Here is a 16,565-nt window from a genome sequence, read left to right on the forward strand (position 1 = left end):
TTATATAAAAAGGGAGTGGCATGCCAAAAGACACTCAAGAGCTAGATATTTCAATAACAGAAAGGGAATACATGAGGGACTAGACAGGAACTGACATATATTGTAGTTACAAAGATGGTTTCTCTCAGGATGGCAGGACTTAATGTGCTGACCATTCAGAGTTGCAAACTGGGGAAGTGGTAGAAAGGGTCCGGGCCACTATTCTTAAGGCCTGGGACACACAATTACTAAGAGGAGCATACAAACACTTCTGAACAATTCCTACAGCTTAATACTACAAATGCACAGTAAGCTAAATGTTCAGTACAATTTTGTGCTTTCTCCCCCAAATTGTGTTCAGAGGACTGCGGAGAATAGAGTCTGGGAGGGGGTCCCAGTCGGAGCAAGAAGCCAAGGACAACCACGTAGCCGTCCAGAAGTAGTAGGAGGCGGGCGTGGTGGGGGGGATGTCATGAGGTGGTCAGTGTACCAGGCAGGACAATACAAAGCAGATAATCAGGTTACAGTCATAAAAGCGGAGGGCAATGTTTAAGACCATGAAATCCGTGCAACCACATGAAAATAAGGTCCAGGAATGTCAATTTGTACATTTACGGGCCACAGACTCAACAAAAACAGTACCAAAAAATCAACAAAAACCAACCAATACAAACAAACATGCCGGTCAAGCAGAAATCTTGAATAAGGACTTTAATTCCATCTCCAAATGCCCAAGTGGGACCTGTGCAGCCTTGGAGCACATGGACACACAAATGACACGGAATGGCTTTTGTTTGCTTTGCTGCTGTAGCCACTGCTCCTGTAAGCCACTTGCATAGTCTGCAAGAACTTTGGAAACCCACTTCAGGCAAATATAAAGAGATGAGAACTGTACTCCGTTGAGAAGCTGCCAGTTCTGTTTAGCGCTTTGGCGGACACACTCTTTCACAAGATCGGCCATTTGCGCAAAGTCAGAGGGCGATTTAGACTCAGTCTTCGCTAAAGCGACAGCCATCTTCAAGAAACACGTCTACCCAGAAATTGTTAGGTTAGGGCTCCTAAGGGAACTAGTTTTTGTTTAAACGAGACAAGATTTTTTTAAACATTACCGAGGTTCAAACATTTCTACTTCTCTCTTTTAATTTTATATAAACATTGTGCCCTGGCTGATGTGGCTCAGTGGATTGAGCACCGGCCTGCAAACCAAAGGACCGCTGATTAGATTCCCGGTCAGGGCACAGGCCTGGGTGGCGGGCTACGTCCCCAGTAGGGGGCGCGCGAGAGGCAAGCACACAGGGATGTTTCTCTCTCCCTTCCCCTCTCTCTAAAAATAAATAAATAAAATCTTTAAAGAAATTCTTAAAAAGAAGTATTTGTTTTGTGATTTCATATTTTTCTCTTCACAATAAAAAAATTTTATTGTATTTTTTCCATTCCATTTATTCCGCCCATACCCTCTTACTTGGGTTCGAACCATGGTTGTTTTACAACTTACATGTTTCATGCTAAATTTCATGACCTGGGGGTTTTCAGAACTGGAAAACGAGTCCACCGCAGAGTGTTGAGCACACAGTCCTTCTTTTCAAAACAAAGAAGGACTGTTCCCTATGTACAGAATAACTATGCTCCATAGAGCTGTCAATATTTCTGTTCTTCCTAATTTGAACTTTTAAATAACTGAGCAACAGATCCATTCTAAATTTGCCAGAATTTTTGAGAATGTTGTAACATGTAAAATCTGGAGAGTTTCTCGCTCTCTCTAGCTCTTTCCGTTTTTCCGGCTACACACATTTTGCTGCAGTACTTTCACCTGGACAACTTTTCTGGGAGGAGCTGATTCTCAAGAAGTTACCACTCCAAGGCCACTGTGATACACGATAGTTCAGGCAGGCCCTTGAAAACTCTCAGGAAGGCGTATTGATTGCAAATCCTCTAGGTTCCATTTCTCTCTCCAACATTAACGAAAATGGGTGTTGACCTTATAGTGGACAACTATAATTGGAAAATTCCATTTTCAGGTCGTTCTCACACTGGACAACGACACCCTCAGCAGGAACTTTGGCAAGTTCTCTTTCACACAACACTTGAACCCTCAAACTAGAACAGAGCAATGCATCTTCAATATTGTGCTCACATGTAACCAAGAATACACTCACCATACATTTTGCTTTCTAATATCAACAGCATTTAAGACTAAGTGCATTTAATTTGCAAAATACCTGACATCAGAATCTTACAGGTAATGCATTTCTTTCAACCCTAAAGCATGTTGAGGAAACTAAGGCCCACATTCTAGGAAAGAAATGTCAGTGAACAGCTGAAAAACTTAATTTGAGTGGCCATCCAATGTAACTAATGAGGTCATTAAATTTTTAATGACGTGTGTAAGTTTTCTAAAAAGCCACACTGTTCATATATATGTAAGCGGAACTTAAAATTTGCAGGTTGAAAGATGATATTCTAAAGCCCAGTTTCTCAGAGAACATCAATTTGCTGATGAAGCCTCTTTAGTTTAGTTACAGTATTTTTCCATGACCCTATTAGACATCATCATGCTACATAGTCACTAACTTTTGCTGTCACCGCTAAATTGTGAATTGATACCGAAATGGTTTCTTTTATTGCTAAAATTTATCATAAAATAACTGCATTACCAGAACATTCAGAAAATGATGCTGTCAGCAATATGATAGTTTGGCACCGTGGGAACGGAAAGTGGTGATGAAAAATAAAATAAAATAAGACCGGAAAATCGCTTCCAGGACCGTGTCAGTGATACAAAATATGGAGACAGGTCTTCCATCTCCACAGCATATGTCATACGGAGCTTTAACTCCACGCAGTCATTACTATAGCCTCAGACATTTAAGAAAAAATAGCACGACATATTTTGAAATCAATTTTCTTTGAAATGTACAGTCTTACCTTTCCTGCCTTTTTCCCCTCGGGTTTCCGCTGATTTACGATAAAAGGGAGGCAAAGGAAGCAAAGGAAAACAAAACAAAAACAAAAATCAGCTCCAATTTGTTACTGCAAGTACATTTAAAACTGTTTTCACAGGCTGCATTCTTCAGTGGTTTCAGACAAGGGATACAGCAACATTGTAAATCTCATGCAACAATATGAAGAGCCGTATAGAAAACTTTGATCGCCATCAAAAAGTTAAGTTTTATTATGTTAAACATAACACCGGCATCGGCCAAGAAAAGGCATCCTTCCAATGACGCATTCTCAGATTATGTCACAGATGTGCCACCCATTTGTAAAGGGACGGTCCTTTATCTCAAGCATAACACATTTCTTAATAAAAACTAGGCTGGCTGGATATTCAGGAATGAGGAATAAACAAGAATATCTACACCGCATTGGATACTATCTCCAAGTGTTCATTTCAATGGTTTCTAGGAGAGCCTCAATTCAATTCTGTTCAACTACATCCTTTTTGAAGTCATCCCAGTAAAGCTATTTTGTTCAACATCAGGAGACAGGTCAAGTTCATTTTCAAAGTTCCAGAAACATTGAGGCCATTTGTCCTTTAGGTTCATGCTCCTTTGTAGACGGTGAATACACCAGATGATAAACTCACCAAACGTCTACATTTCCGGCCAATGCTACGCTAATGATACTCCCCAAGTTTCATCCCAGCTCCTTGTCATGTCTACAGTGTTCCCAGGAAAGTAGGGTTGATTTTGAAAGAGGGTAACTCCAAAGAGAGATACAATTAATATAGTAAGAGGAGGGATGTTCCCTATTTTCTGTCCTATGACATTTTCCCAGATCAAGAGGGTATTTTTTTCCTCTTATTTTACTATAACTCGAATTTCCAAAATTGACAGTGAAGCAAATATCCAAACATAGACAAAATTCTATCATCCCAGGAAATCAAACTGTGCTTGTTTTCCTTCCATTATGGGTTTTTTGGTTTTTTTTTTTAGCTTATGATGTTCATATTGTCCTTATGTGATCAAGTTAGCCATCAATGGCTCAGCGTTAAAATTCTATTTGGCTGTGAATAATAACCTTTTTCAAGAAAGTGTCCTTGGATGTTAATGTCTTTAAACAATCAGATTTATATCTATATTCTGAATGATAATTCTTAAATAACAGGTTTAAAATGTGACCTTTCCAACCAAAATAATCTCATGGAAGGAAGGAAGGAAGGAAGGAAGGAAGAAAGAAAGAAAGAAAGCCCAAAAAAACATTTTTTTCCCATATCTGAGAACATAGCATTTAAAAAACACCATTCTTTAGTTAACAGAACCACAACGGGTCTTTCTATGTTTGCTGCTTTAAAATTTACTTTCAAAAACATGGTAGATTTATTTATATATTTACCATTCATCACTGAGCAACCCAAATGCATATAAATGTTTAGTGCTTCAAGATACAAAAAATGTTAATTATATGTATATATAGGTGAGTTAGTGAATTGCTGAATAGTTAATGACTTAATCAATATTTAAGGCTAGTCAACATTTTGCAATGGAAAAAGACAAGTCCAGAATAGACGTTTATTTCTCTAAGTTATACATTTGACCTGCACTGTGCCACTTTTCTTGTTGTTTGAAAATTTCTACTGAGAAAAGCTTAAAACACATCAGGTGGGAAATGTTAAAATAACGGTCTTTGCATTTAGCTGCACCAGAGACAACCCAATGTAGCACCACCAGATTTGATGATAGGAATTTTTTTTAAAAAAAATCAATACTGGAAGGGAAAAGAAACATCCTGAAAAGCAACTTCTTTTTTAATGGAGACATGAGCTTTTAACCCCTTATTTAATAACTACCCCCAAAATAACCAATGTCAAACCAACAAAATCATTGTCCAAACAAATTACATATCATGAGGGAGGGAGAATAATTAACCAGTCTGAATGATATGGGCTCAGAATTTTCCAGAATATGCATTTGTCATATAGTTTCACATGCTCTTATTAATCTTCTGGTGTGAATAGACACATTTTTAGTCTTCTGTCAATAAATGCACATTTCTCCTGGTATATCTAATTATTTAGATTTATAAAGCTGGTTGAATATAATTGATGAGAAAGAAGAACAAAACATGGAGTACAAGAGAAATAATGGAGCAGAATTGCGGGGTAATATAATAGTTCTATGTTTTATCATTTGAGGAACTGCCAGACTGTTTTCCAAGCAGATGTACCTTTTGCAAGTTCCACCAGCAGTGCAAGAGGGTTCTGATTTCTTCACATGAGCAAAGGTGATTTGAAGGGATCTAACAAACCTAACAAGAACCAAATATTCTTAAAATGAGCAACAGGCAGGCTCTCATGGGTCTGCTCAGAACGCCATTGCGTTCGTTCTCACATAATCTCGGTGGCTTCTTCAAAGCCCCGAGCTTGCTTATATATACTACGACAGTAACAAACGTAGTGACAGTATCCTACGACACATCTGCTTTCTGAAAAAATAATGTTTCGTTTTTAAGTGTTTGCTTTTTGCATGAGGACGCCTTCGTTTGCCGCTAAAGACTGACGCCTTTGTCTCCAACACCGCTGGCAACCACAGCTCCTGGGAACATGTCCTGTGCCGCCTGGAGATGTTTGCAAAGTGAACATCAAAGCAATAAAGGGAGTATGAGAATAAACACCAGAACACAAATGATCTTCCTTATTTAGTAGAAGAAAAACGCTCTTTAAAAAGGCAAGAGCTACTGGAGTGTTTAATTCTGTGAGTACATATCGTAAATGAAAGAATTACAAACTAGATGTACGGTAAGAACAAAAAAGTGACCTATGTGCTTGCCTTTATGTCAAACTCAGGGATAGACAAAGGAATATTTTAAAGTAGTATTTACTGGCTCATAAGCATGGAGGTCAAGTGAAGGTGAAATGTTGGTACATATTCTTCCTACATAAATATGACTTAAGTATATAACTTTCTAATAGTGACTTGAAGCCAGGATATACTTGTATTCCTTTTAATTTATCCCTAAGCTTTAGTTGTAATCTAATGTGATCTAGCTCATAACAGATTTTTATTTTAATTATATGATATGATTACCATCTTTTACTTATTTCCTAGTTGGGAAGAATATTGTCTTCTGGGATTATCACATAGTTTTCCTGAGTTCTTAGCTGATTACTGACATATTCTCTTCAACTTCAAGTCCTCTAGCAAGTCCATGCTGAACTTCCACTTTCAGTGCATTTTTGGTGGAATTCTCAACTTTATTGCACATCATCTAAGAAAAATGTAACTCAAAGCCCTTACTTTTTCCCAGTTGAGTTCATTATTTCTAGGCTTCTGGGGTTTGATATTATCAACTCAAATGAAATACTATCTTCCAAAACCTTATAGCCACTCCAAACTCAAAACCTGATCCTCTTTTGAAATGGGGTCTTTAAAGATGAATTAAAGATCTTGAGACGCAGTCAGCCTGGATTTCGGTGACTGATGTCCTTCTAAGAAGGAAGAAGCTGGAAGAGGAACTGATCACCCCCTAGAGGTCACAGTTAGCCAGGGGGATCCACTTCCATTTCAGGAAAAGAAATTGGGTTGATTATAAAAGACTATCCAGTTTTGAATATCCAGGTATAAGTTCTAGCTCCTGATCAATCATGTGTAGACATCTATAATGGCAATTAACATTTGAAGTATTACCATAGGCACATAAATAGAATGCTATCCTCACAAGGAGGCAAAGAGTTGTATGAAAACGAGCAAGTCACCTGAATCTCAGTCTTTCAATCTGTAAAATGGAGAGAACAATAACAATTCACATTCCTTCTATCTTTAGAGATTATATTGAAGGTCAAATCAAATTCCGTTCCTCCCCATCCCTCCCTTCTCCTCTCCCAACTATTTTTGACATCTACTATTTTATTTTAAGAGTCCTATGAATCAGACACTCTTATTTAATATGCTTCATCTTAAGTAATGGTTCAAATAGTTCATCATGGTAAATACAATCATCCTATTTTTGTGTGTGTGGAAACTGAGTCATAGATGTTTATACTATTTACAAAAATTATGTAGAGTGTAACTCAGAAAATAAGTATTCTTTTCACCAGGGCCTGTTATATATCTTAGATATAAATACATCAAAAATAACCATTTTAACACTAAATTAATACATAAAATAGTTAATGTGCTATATGCTCTGATATCTGACAATAAATAAACTGTATGATATGTAACATTTTGATTATGCATGAATAATTCTGAATGGATCAATATTATGTATCCACTATAGTACTTCATTTCCTAACCAATAACTATCCTTGCTAGACTAAGAACATTCAGCTTTTTTTTACAGTGTATACATTTGACTTGATATTCAGTGGTTTTACACACGCAAGGAACATGCTGAGCTCCATAATCTGAAAAACTGATCAGTTTTCAATTCAAACATTTGAATTCTTTGCCCAGTTTCGATCTGGGTAATTCAAATGCCTCACGTGTAAGTAGCACAACTGATGTGTGCGGAAAAGGCCAGAATTTCGCAATGATCTCCTGTTCAGGGCAAAAAGGACGGACGGCCCAGCGTGGCGGAAATACGGCCTAGAACGAGTTTTGTTTCTGACACTATTTCTAACGTCATTCATTCACTCACTCTTCACCATTAAAGAGACTACAGCACATCGGTACTGAGATAGTTGAGCAGCTTTTTCTTCATTAATAAAGGTTTTCTTATATAACGTCATCTCCCCGAGAATAAGTCCTGTTCATTTACTTATAGCTTCAGCAGAGATATACAGCGAACTTAATTAAAGGCACAACTTAATATTTACCACAGCTCAACGTGACAATCCGCGCCCAAATCTGCAACGCGGAAATGAAATGCACCTCCTGAGTGATCACTCCTGAATTATCAAAGACTCCCATTAAAACTGCATAAGATACGGTCTGCGCTTTATTTAAAAAGGCATTTCATTCCCTAGAGGCTCATCTGCCTCAGGCGTCTTCCCAGTATTTAGGTCTAAAGTATCTGAAATATTTTAGGCTTGTACCTTTTTTACTGCTTTGTGAATCTATCATGTAGATTTTTATTTTTTCCCCAATTTACCACATTGACATTGTTATTTTCAGCTTCCGATTCAACATAAAACAGCAGATAGTTCCATTTATCTCTCCAGCCGAGTGTGTTAACAGCAGGGCTCTGTATTTGGGATGTTTTGAGTTTTATTATTGGTTATTTATCATGAGTAGTTTTAGAAGAATGAGGGAGTTGTCATTCTTTGAAGCTGTAACTGTGGAATTTTATCAGTCAGCAAATATTTATTGAACACCTACTATCTGGCAGGCATAGCCCTTAGGATCAAAGACTCAGAATTCAGCTCCTCAACCTGGGACAAGTTGCTTAATGACTCTATTTGGTGCTTGAGTCTGTATATCTATAAAACACCAGTACTAAAAATAGCAGCTACATCACAGGGGTCTCTGAGGGCTAATTGAGTTACTACAGTAAATCACTTAACACACTATCATGTAGTTGCTCTCAACAAACACTGTCTATGATTGTTATTAGCATCATGATTATATGCTGTGGAACCTTGAAAACACTATGACAAACAGGGAAGGCTCTTATAATGCACTAAGCAAGTCAGCTACTAAAAAATACTTAGAGATGATCAATGAATTAATTGCTGGTATACATGAAAGTGTCTTGGCCCTGGCTGGTGTGGCTCAGTGGACTGAGTGCTGGCCTGCGAACCAAAGGGTCCCTGGTTCAATTCCCAGTCAGGGCACATGCCTGAGTTGTGGGCCAGGTCCCCAGTAGGGGGCGCGCGAGAGGCACCCACACACAGATGTTGTTCTCCCTCTCTTTCTCCCTCCTTTCCCTTCTCTCTAAAAATAAATAAAATCTTTAAAAAGAAAAAAAAAGGAAAGTATCTTGAGTGGTACTAAAAAGACTGCGAGAGAGAAAACTTTAGCTTTGGGGTCCCCAAGTGAATCACTAGCTCATGAAAATGAATTCTAAAAAACTGTGTAATACTGATCTAGTTTGCCTGAAGCATATAAAATGAAGTCCAAGTTTAAAAAAAAAATCAAACATTTTATTCAGCTAGTGACTGTGGTCCAAAAGTAAAAAGCTAAGTTTGGAAAGGGCTTTAAACATTTATAAATCCGGAGAGCCACGTGACTTCATGCATGGCCCCTACTGCTAAATCAGTAGTAAAACACAGGTTTGCATCTTGGGCTCCTGGGATTGGATGATGCACTTTATCATATTCCCTCTAATTGCAGCTCATCTTGGAATGATTACATATTGTTAGAAAGACACCTTGTCGGCACTAAGGATGCAGTGATTAATAGAAAATTTGGTATAATTCCTTTAGATATATGGCTAAAGTCTCAACTGAGCCCTGGACCCACATTATTAAGTGATTAAAGTAATTGTAAGTTCCACCCTTTATTCACATTCATCATCTAGCTAGAATTAATCATGGTACGCAAAGAACAGCAGCATGCAAAATATTTTATAAGTAGCACAGATAGAGAGCAAAACCTAAAAATGGTCTAAGGGAAGAATGTTGGATACAGTAACCCAGATGAAAAGTAAATGAAAACCTGGTTGAATTTTGGAGGGAGGTCGAATGCACCCATGGGTACCAGACATGATGTTTGCTTCTACTGTCTGCACGGGGTCCATAATCTCCCAAAGTTTTACCTTAATAGCATGCAGTTGCTAGGTACGTTGCCACTCTGATATTTTTGTTCATCACGAAGACATGTTTCCAAATTAAAAGATCAGAAGTATGCCATTGTTTCTATAAATAAGGTTGCGGTTAACAAGGTTGAGGGGATATATCGAAGCAAGAGTCAGGTGAAGGGGGAGAGCTCTGGCAACTGAAAATGTAAAGAAGAATTGATTGCAATTATATTCCAAGAAAAAGAGGGGAATGCTCTCCAATTCATTTGTAAGGCTGACGTCACCCTGATAGCAACACTAGACAAAGGCACGCTCCTGGCCAGTATCTCCCCTGAATGTAGAAGCAAAACTTCTAAACAAAATATTAGCAAAGCAAATGCAACAATGTATGAACATAATTATGAACCACTACCGAGAGCATTGCAGGTATGCAACACTTGTTTGACATTGGAGAAAAATGTAGTCCACCATGTAAACAAGCTAAGGAGGAAAATCATATGGTTCTATCTCAGCTGATGCAGAAAAGGCATTTGAAAAAATCAATCCTCACTCATGATAAAAAAGACACCACAGCAGATGAAGAATGAGAGGGTGCTATTTCCATGATATTTGATTGGGAAAGACTGAATGCAATTTCCTTAAAAGGGACACAGAGTTAAGTGGAATAAAATGGGAAGGACCATTCTACCTGATATTAAACCCCGCCATATAGTTGCAGTAATCAAGACAGTGACAGCCTGACAAAGGAATAGAAACAGAGATCACTGATACCGAGCGGACAGAAACGGACTCACTCTAATAAGGCACAGAAGTAACGCGATGAAGACCGAAATGCGTCTGCAGCACCTGAACATCTATAGGCAAAATAATGACTATTGACTGAAGCCTCACCCTTCTACAAACCTTGGTTCAAAATAGAGCATAAACTTACATGTAAAGCAAAATTAGAAAACTTAGAGAAAAAATGTAAAAGACAGTTTTCAGGATTCGACACTAGGCAAAGTGTTTTGACGCTTAATACCAATAGCATGATCCCTAAAAGATACAACTGATTACACCCCAGGGGGGTTCGCACGACCTCGCGACCGGACCACATCCCATAGGCCTCGCCTGCCGCCACTGCTAAGAGGGTTAGGACTTCAGAAACCTTCAGACTATAGCAATGCGACAGTCATTTCTAAAAAATGACAAGGGACGATGAAATAAGATCGAACCAGGAAACTAGAAAGATCTCATCCTGGGAAAGATTGGATTCAGACGCCATGTATGCTGTGACAAGATTAGGTATATTGAGAAAAATATATTGTTTTCCATAAGTCACTGCATACCATTCTTTGCTGATGTATTCATTCTATTCTAATTTTAATTGTTTTGTTTAAGAGGAAGTAATATGATGTGCATCTCCAGGTTTTTTTTAGAGCTATACTCATCTGTGTTGGTTTTCAGTAAACATCAGCATCAACGGGTCTTCTTTATCACCTTCTGCAAGGTGACTCTAATTGATAATAAGTCTGTTCATGATATGATGCAATTTATTTGGACCCTTATTCTCATTTAGATATCAATGCATACCATTAAACTCAGTACCACTTTATCGTCACTATGAATATATACTCAGCAACTTTCTTCTGGGGCAGAGTAATGTGCATTAAAAATGTGTACACAAATTATCTTCTTATTCATAATTTCAAGATTTGTGCTGAGATTCATAAAAAGTAACAATGGTTGTCTGACATGGAAACACTTTTAGCCTTGCTCTAGTCAACTGATAGGCTTTAGGTGATTGAGAAATGTAACTGTTAAAGAAATAGTAATTCTGCAGCAACTTGAAAAAAACCGACCTATAATTCTACATTAGCAGAGACACATTTGACCATTAGGCCTACATTATGATTGGGAAAATTAACCAAATGATTATTCCAAAGGTAAAAATATAATTTAGAATCCAAGCTTTAAAATTTAAGAGGCAATGGGTGAATTTTATGGTCCACCTAATTATAGTCCCTGAATTTGTGGAAATGTTCACAGTTCATGATTATGTTACATTATATGACAAAAATGGATGTTATTCTGGTTGGGTCTCCTAAGCAGTTTAGCCATTTAAAAGCACAGGTTTTCTCGAGCTGGTGCAAGGAAAGGATCTCAGACAGATGCAGGCCGCCTCAAGCAGCAAGAAATCATGGATGGTTCTAGAGTTGTACTCAGCCAGCACCTACAGGTGAACGCAAATGGGGGCCTCAGTCCTACGCATTTTGAAGCGAGCCAGCGTGTGTGTAAGAGGACGTCGAGCCGCAGGTGAAGCTAATGAAATGTTGAGAGAAGAAAAAAATCTAAAAGGGTAAGTAACACTGGAGAAATAGCTTGTTAATCTTCACAACAATAAGCTTTGGTCCCAGTGGAGAAATAAAGGATGCTACTAACTAACCTTAGGCGTAATTCATCTGAGCATGTGCGGAAATGGGTAATGGAGGATAATAAATAATTACAGGGTATGGTGCATGATGGACTGGAAGTGAAGTGCTCTGAGTTACATTATAATGTTCAGTCATACTGCTGGGTCAGTTAATGTACGAGCTAGAGGTTAGCATACCATCTCCTCAGTTGTCTGGGAAGTATGCAGTCACGCACTATGAAAAACAGAGACATTCATGGAAGAAGATGCGTGAGCAGGCACATTGTCGTGATGAAGCTGCCAATCACCGGTTGCCCAAAGCTGCGGCCTCTGAGTCATCTGGATAGTTTCCATGGAGGAATGTTCAAGCTTAATGCAAAATTGGATGCAGATTCGTTGCTCTACTTGCTCAGTCATTTTGAATGTGATGGCCACATAGTGCACATGCGCACTCAACGGCGTCTACCGCCCCCACTGACTAGTACAGTGAAGTCATCATTGTTCACGCATGCGCATTCCAGTCCGCTCGCCTTGGCTGCCAGGTGACATTGATGTCGCACAAACTATTCTCATTATATTAACAATGGCTGGATTTTTTCTGGACAGATAGACTATAGTTGATATATATATTTTATTTATATATTTATAAATGATTTTATATATAAATATATTTTATACTTATTTATATATAACTTGTGTGTGTGTGTATAGATACATACACACATATCTATATCTTGGATAGAAAAACAGCATGAAAAGCAAACCAACTAATTTATTTTTCTGGAAACATGACTGGTACGTTTTGTCGTAAGTACCCATGAATTACCAGCCACAAATTAGGCATGTGTTTAATATGTATTATTCTCATAATGGTAAGACTTAGGTACCTAAGGTACAAGTGTTTTCCTGGTTAGAGAGCTGTGTACTACTTAATTGAATGGATGGACAACAGCAATAACAACAATTAGAATCGACAGCAACAGCTACAATTATGAGATCTTTCCAAGAATCAGACATTATTACAAATCCTTGCACTGTATTCTCATTTAACTTTTGCAAAACTCGTAGATATTCTTTTATCTTTCACTATATAGATGAACAAAGTATAGCTCACTGATGTTATATAGCTCAGCCCAAATTAGTAAATTGTAGAAACAAGACCTCAATGTATATATTTCTCTGAATTCTGTTTATCAGCCTGCCTATTGAATATGATGTTGTCTACATATAACAGTATTATATTATATGATCATAGGAAACTAGATGTCTATGAAAATATTTACAGTATATACATACACATGAAAATTATTTCCCTTTACTTTAATCTTATAATCTCCCAAAAAGATAAAAAGTTGAAGTTATCAAGAAAACAAGGTATCTTTTACACTATTTTTAGTTTACAAAAATCTCTGAAAATTGTTAAAACATCCCATGACTCTCAGAAACATAAAATTTTGACTGAGCTTTGTTTTCTTCAAAAGCTGTGGAAGTCTATCTGTAGAAAAGATGCTTGTTAAAGCTTATGAGCTTCTCAAGGAGAAAATAGTGGGAGAAATGCTTCCGCATGACAGACAGGAACGTGAAAACATGTCGACAAAGCAGATTAATGTCATCGATAGGTAATCTCATTACTGCGCCGAAGTGGCAAACAGCAATTGTTTTATCCTGCACTGACGAGTTGCTGATTTGTCTTAACCATGCATAAATGATTTTATAGATAATAGACGTCTTTCATCATTTGTAATTAAACATGAGCCCAGAAACCAAAAGCATCAACAATAAACATAAAACTGAAGATTGAAGAGCCACTATGTTGGAGCTCTGAAGAAAAAGGAAGATTAAGGAGGTCCTCCTTCTAGGTACTTGTTTATGATTTTTCTTGAATTTGTGCCGTTGTACTGGCAACCGGATTACAACAGTAACAGGAAAAAAATTTCATTATGAATAATAAGATCTTTTATTGATTGTACACTGTGCTGGGCGTTTATGCTAAGGTTGCACATGCATTAGCTTGTTCAGTTCCGCAACTGTAGCTCCCCATTGAGTGTGCTCACTACCCCGATTTACAGACCAACTTTACATGAGAAAATGCAGTAAAGAGGAAAGAAGCTTGCTCATGGCGAGCGGAGGGAGGCTTCCCCCGCAAAAGGAACCCATATATTCCAGAGCCTGCCATACTGCCAGTGTTCAAGTAACTGATAAAGTGGTTCATTGTTACGGATTTAATTTTCCATGGTCTAAATCTAATTATAAATTACATGTAAATTATAAAGGATATTTCACTATATGAACTGATTTTTGAAACGCAGCTTTTAAAAGCCAAGTACTTCCGGCTATGAAAGACCATGTTTACCTCTGTGCTACAACAAGGAAATGTATGCCACTTATGAAATTAGCAGAAAACTAAGTAAATCAAGAAAAAACAAAATACAGAAGAAAATATTAAATAACATTTGATCTGGAAAGAGGAAAAAGAAAAACAAGGAATGAACTATTACAAATTTTAAGAACCATCAAATCCTTCCAGAATGCTTCATTATTACATAGATTTAAAACATAGCGAGTTATTTAAACTAAATAATGCTGTGGTTTAAATCATAATTCCACAAAAGTCAACTAAAATGTGTCATCGCCCGTAAAGGGACTCTAACCTCACGATTCATAAGAATTATGTTGAGTGGATTTGTTCCTAAGTTTACGGCTTGTCAGCTTGCTGGCTAGGACCAACGTTAAAATAAAACAGCGCTCTCTTCCTGAAAGTTACCCATGCATGCCTGGCAGAAGTGAAAAGAAATGCTGGAATATTGGTTAATCTCTGCAAAGAAAATTCAGGTTTGTAGAAGCAATTTAAAAAGTTTTTTCCAACTTTTAAGGAATTGAAACTCACAGTTTATAATTTGGATTTAAAATTGTCATTTATTTGGCAAAATGTTTTAACAGTCCGAATCTGCCAGGAAGATATACAAATGGCCAATAGATACATAAAAAGATGCTCAACTTCACTAGCTGTCAGTTAAATGCAAATCAAAACTACAGTGAGATACCACCTCACACCTGTTAGAATGGCTGTTACCAGTAAGACAGGCAATGACAGGCGCTCGCGAGGTTGCGGAGAAAAGGAACCCTCACTCACTGCCGGTGGGAAAGCAGATGGTGCAGCATTAAGAATAGAGCTACCATCTGACCCAGCAACCCCTCTTCTGGGTATGTACCCGAAAAGCCTGGAAACATGCATTCGCAAAGCTATAAGCACCCCTGGGTTCCCTGAAGTAACTGGGAACCAGATGACTGTGTAGACAAGCTGTGGTCCACCTATACTATGGACCCACTCACATGCGATGGAATGCAACTCTGCCATCAGAAAAGATGAAATACTGCCCTTTGCGACAGCATGGACGGACCCTGAGAACATCACGCTAAGCAAAGTCAGTCAGAAAAAATAAAAACCTCACGATCTCACTCACACATGGGCTATAAAACTGAAACTCATAGACACAGACAACAGTCCGGAGGGAAGGGGGTGGGAGACAGTAAGGGCTTCGGGGGAGGGGATTTGACTTTGGGTGGTGGGCACAATGCAGCGCAGATCATGCGGCATAGAAACGTGCGCTCGAACCCTAGACGACCTTTTCTATTGTTGACACTATTGCAGGTGTCCCCCATTTTCTCCCCCTTTGCCCACCTGCACCCGGCCCCTCCCCCCCCACCCCCCATCCTTCATGGCAGTGTTGTCTGTGTCCATAAAACCAGACGCGTGATTCACGGAACAGACGGGCAGGGAAGGAGGCACTGGGAAGATTTAGCCAAAGAAACCTCCGTAATCTGCTTTACCAGTGTCACTCAATACATGCAAAATAGTAAAAAAGAAAAGAATAAGTAAAAAAAAAATCCCTAAATGAATCGTCCCAGTGGGTATCAAGCTGCCCGAATAGGTATTACGTTCGGATATTATAGACAACTTATAGTTAAGACAATTTAATGAAAATTTATTTTCTCTTTATGGGCCTATAAGCAGTTCCAACACATTAACCAGATAAAAGAATTTATCTTAGCTATGGTATTTTCAGAATAAATTACTTTTCTAGACCTCTGCATGGCAACATCGTAAGGATGGCCAGCATCAGCAGCATCACTGTAGGAAATGATTTTTAGCTTTTAAAAAAAATGTGTTTCTTCTTTCTGTCTCGTGTCTCTCCTAGCACGAGCCTACTCCTCGGTCATTCCAGTGGAGTGTCCCGGCCGTCAGAGGGACCTTTAAAAACTGGAAAATGCATCAATTGAGTCAATGAGAGGAACTGGTTAGGACGGTAGCACAATGGGTACTTGTATGAATTTTAAAATAAATATTAAGAAAAATATACCAAAAAACTAAGATTTACTTTTGCTTGATCTATTTGTTCTGCCAGAATGCAAATAAATACAGATCAGTTCCAAAATTATTTTTCTTAGGAAAAAAAGTACTTCCGGGCCTCGCAGTTGTAAATCCCGGTCATTAATACTATTTAGTGAAGACTGAAGCTAAGGGGTCTGACATTGCTTCAGGTGTTCGGAGCGGTTACAGTACAAGAACTACCAA

General features: G+C 38.2%; 1 protein-coding gene across 1 annotated transcript in view; it reads right to left on the bottom strand.

Moving 5' to 3' along the window:
* PCDH11X (protocadherin 11 X-linked) overlaps positions 1 to 16,565 on the bottom strand; it is a 376,452-nt gene that overhangs the window by 148,651 nt on the left and 211,236 nt on the right. Inside the window, exon 5 of the mRNA XM_054566617.1 lies at positions 2,905 to 2,934. Within this exon, the coding sequence (XP_054422592.1) occupies positions 2,905 to 2,934 (30 nt within the window). The remainder of the gene's footprint in view (positions 1 to 2,904; positions 2,935 to 16,565) is intronic.

Source organism: Pteronotus mesoamericanus, unplaced genomic scaffold, assembly GCF_021234165.1.
Source record: "Pteronotus mesoamericanus isolate MK-2021 breed Mesoamerican mustached bat unplaced genomic scaffold, CSHL_Meso_final contig_177, whole genome shotgun sequence".
Classification (NCBI taxonomy): domain Eukaryota; kingdom Metazoa; phylum Chordata; class Mammalia; order Chiroptera; family Mormoopidae; genus Pteronotus; species Pteronotus mesoamericanus.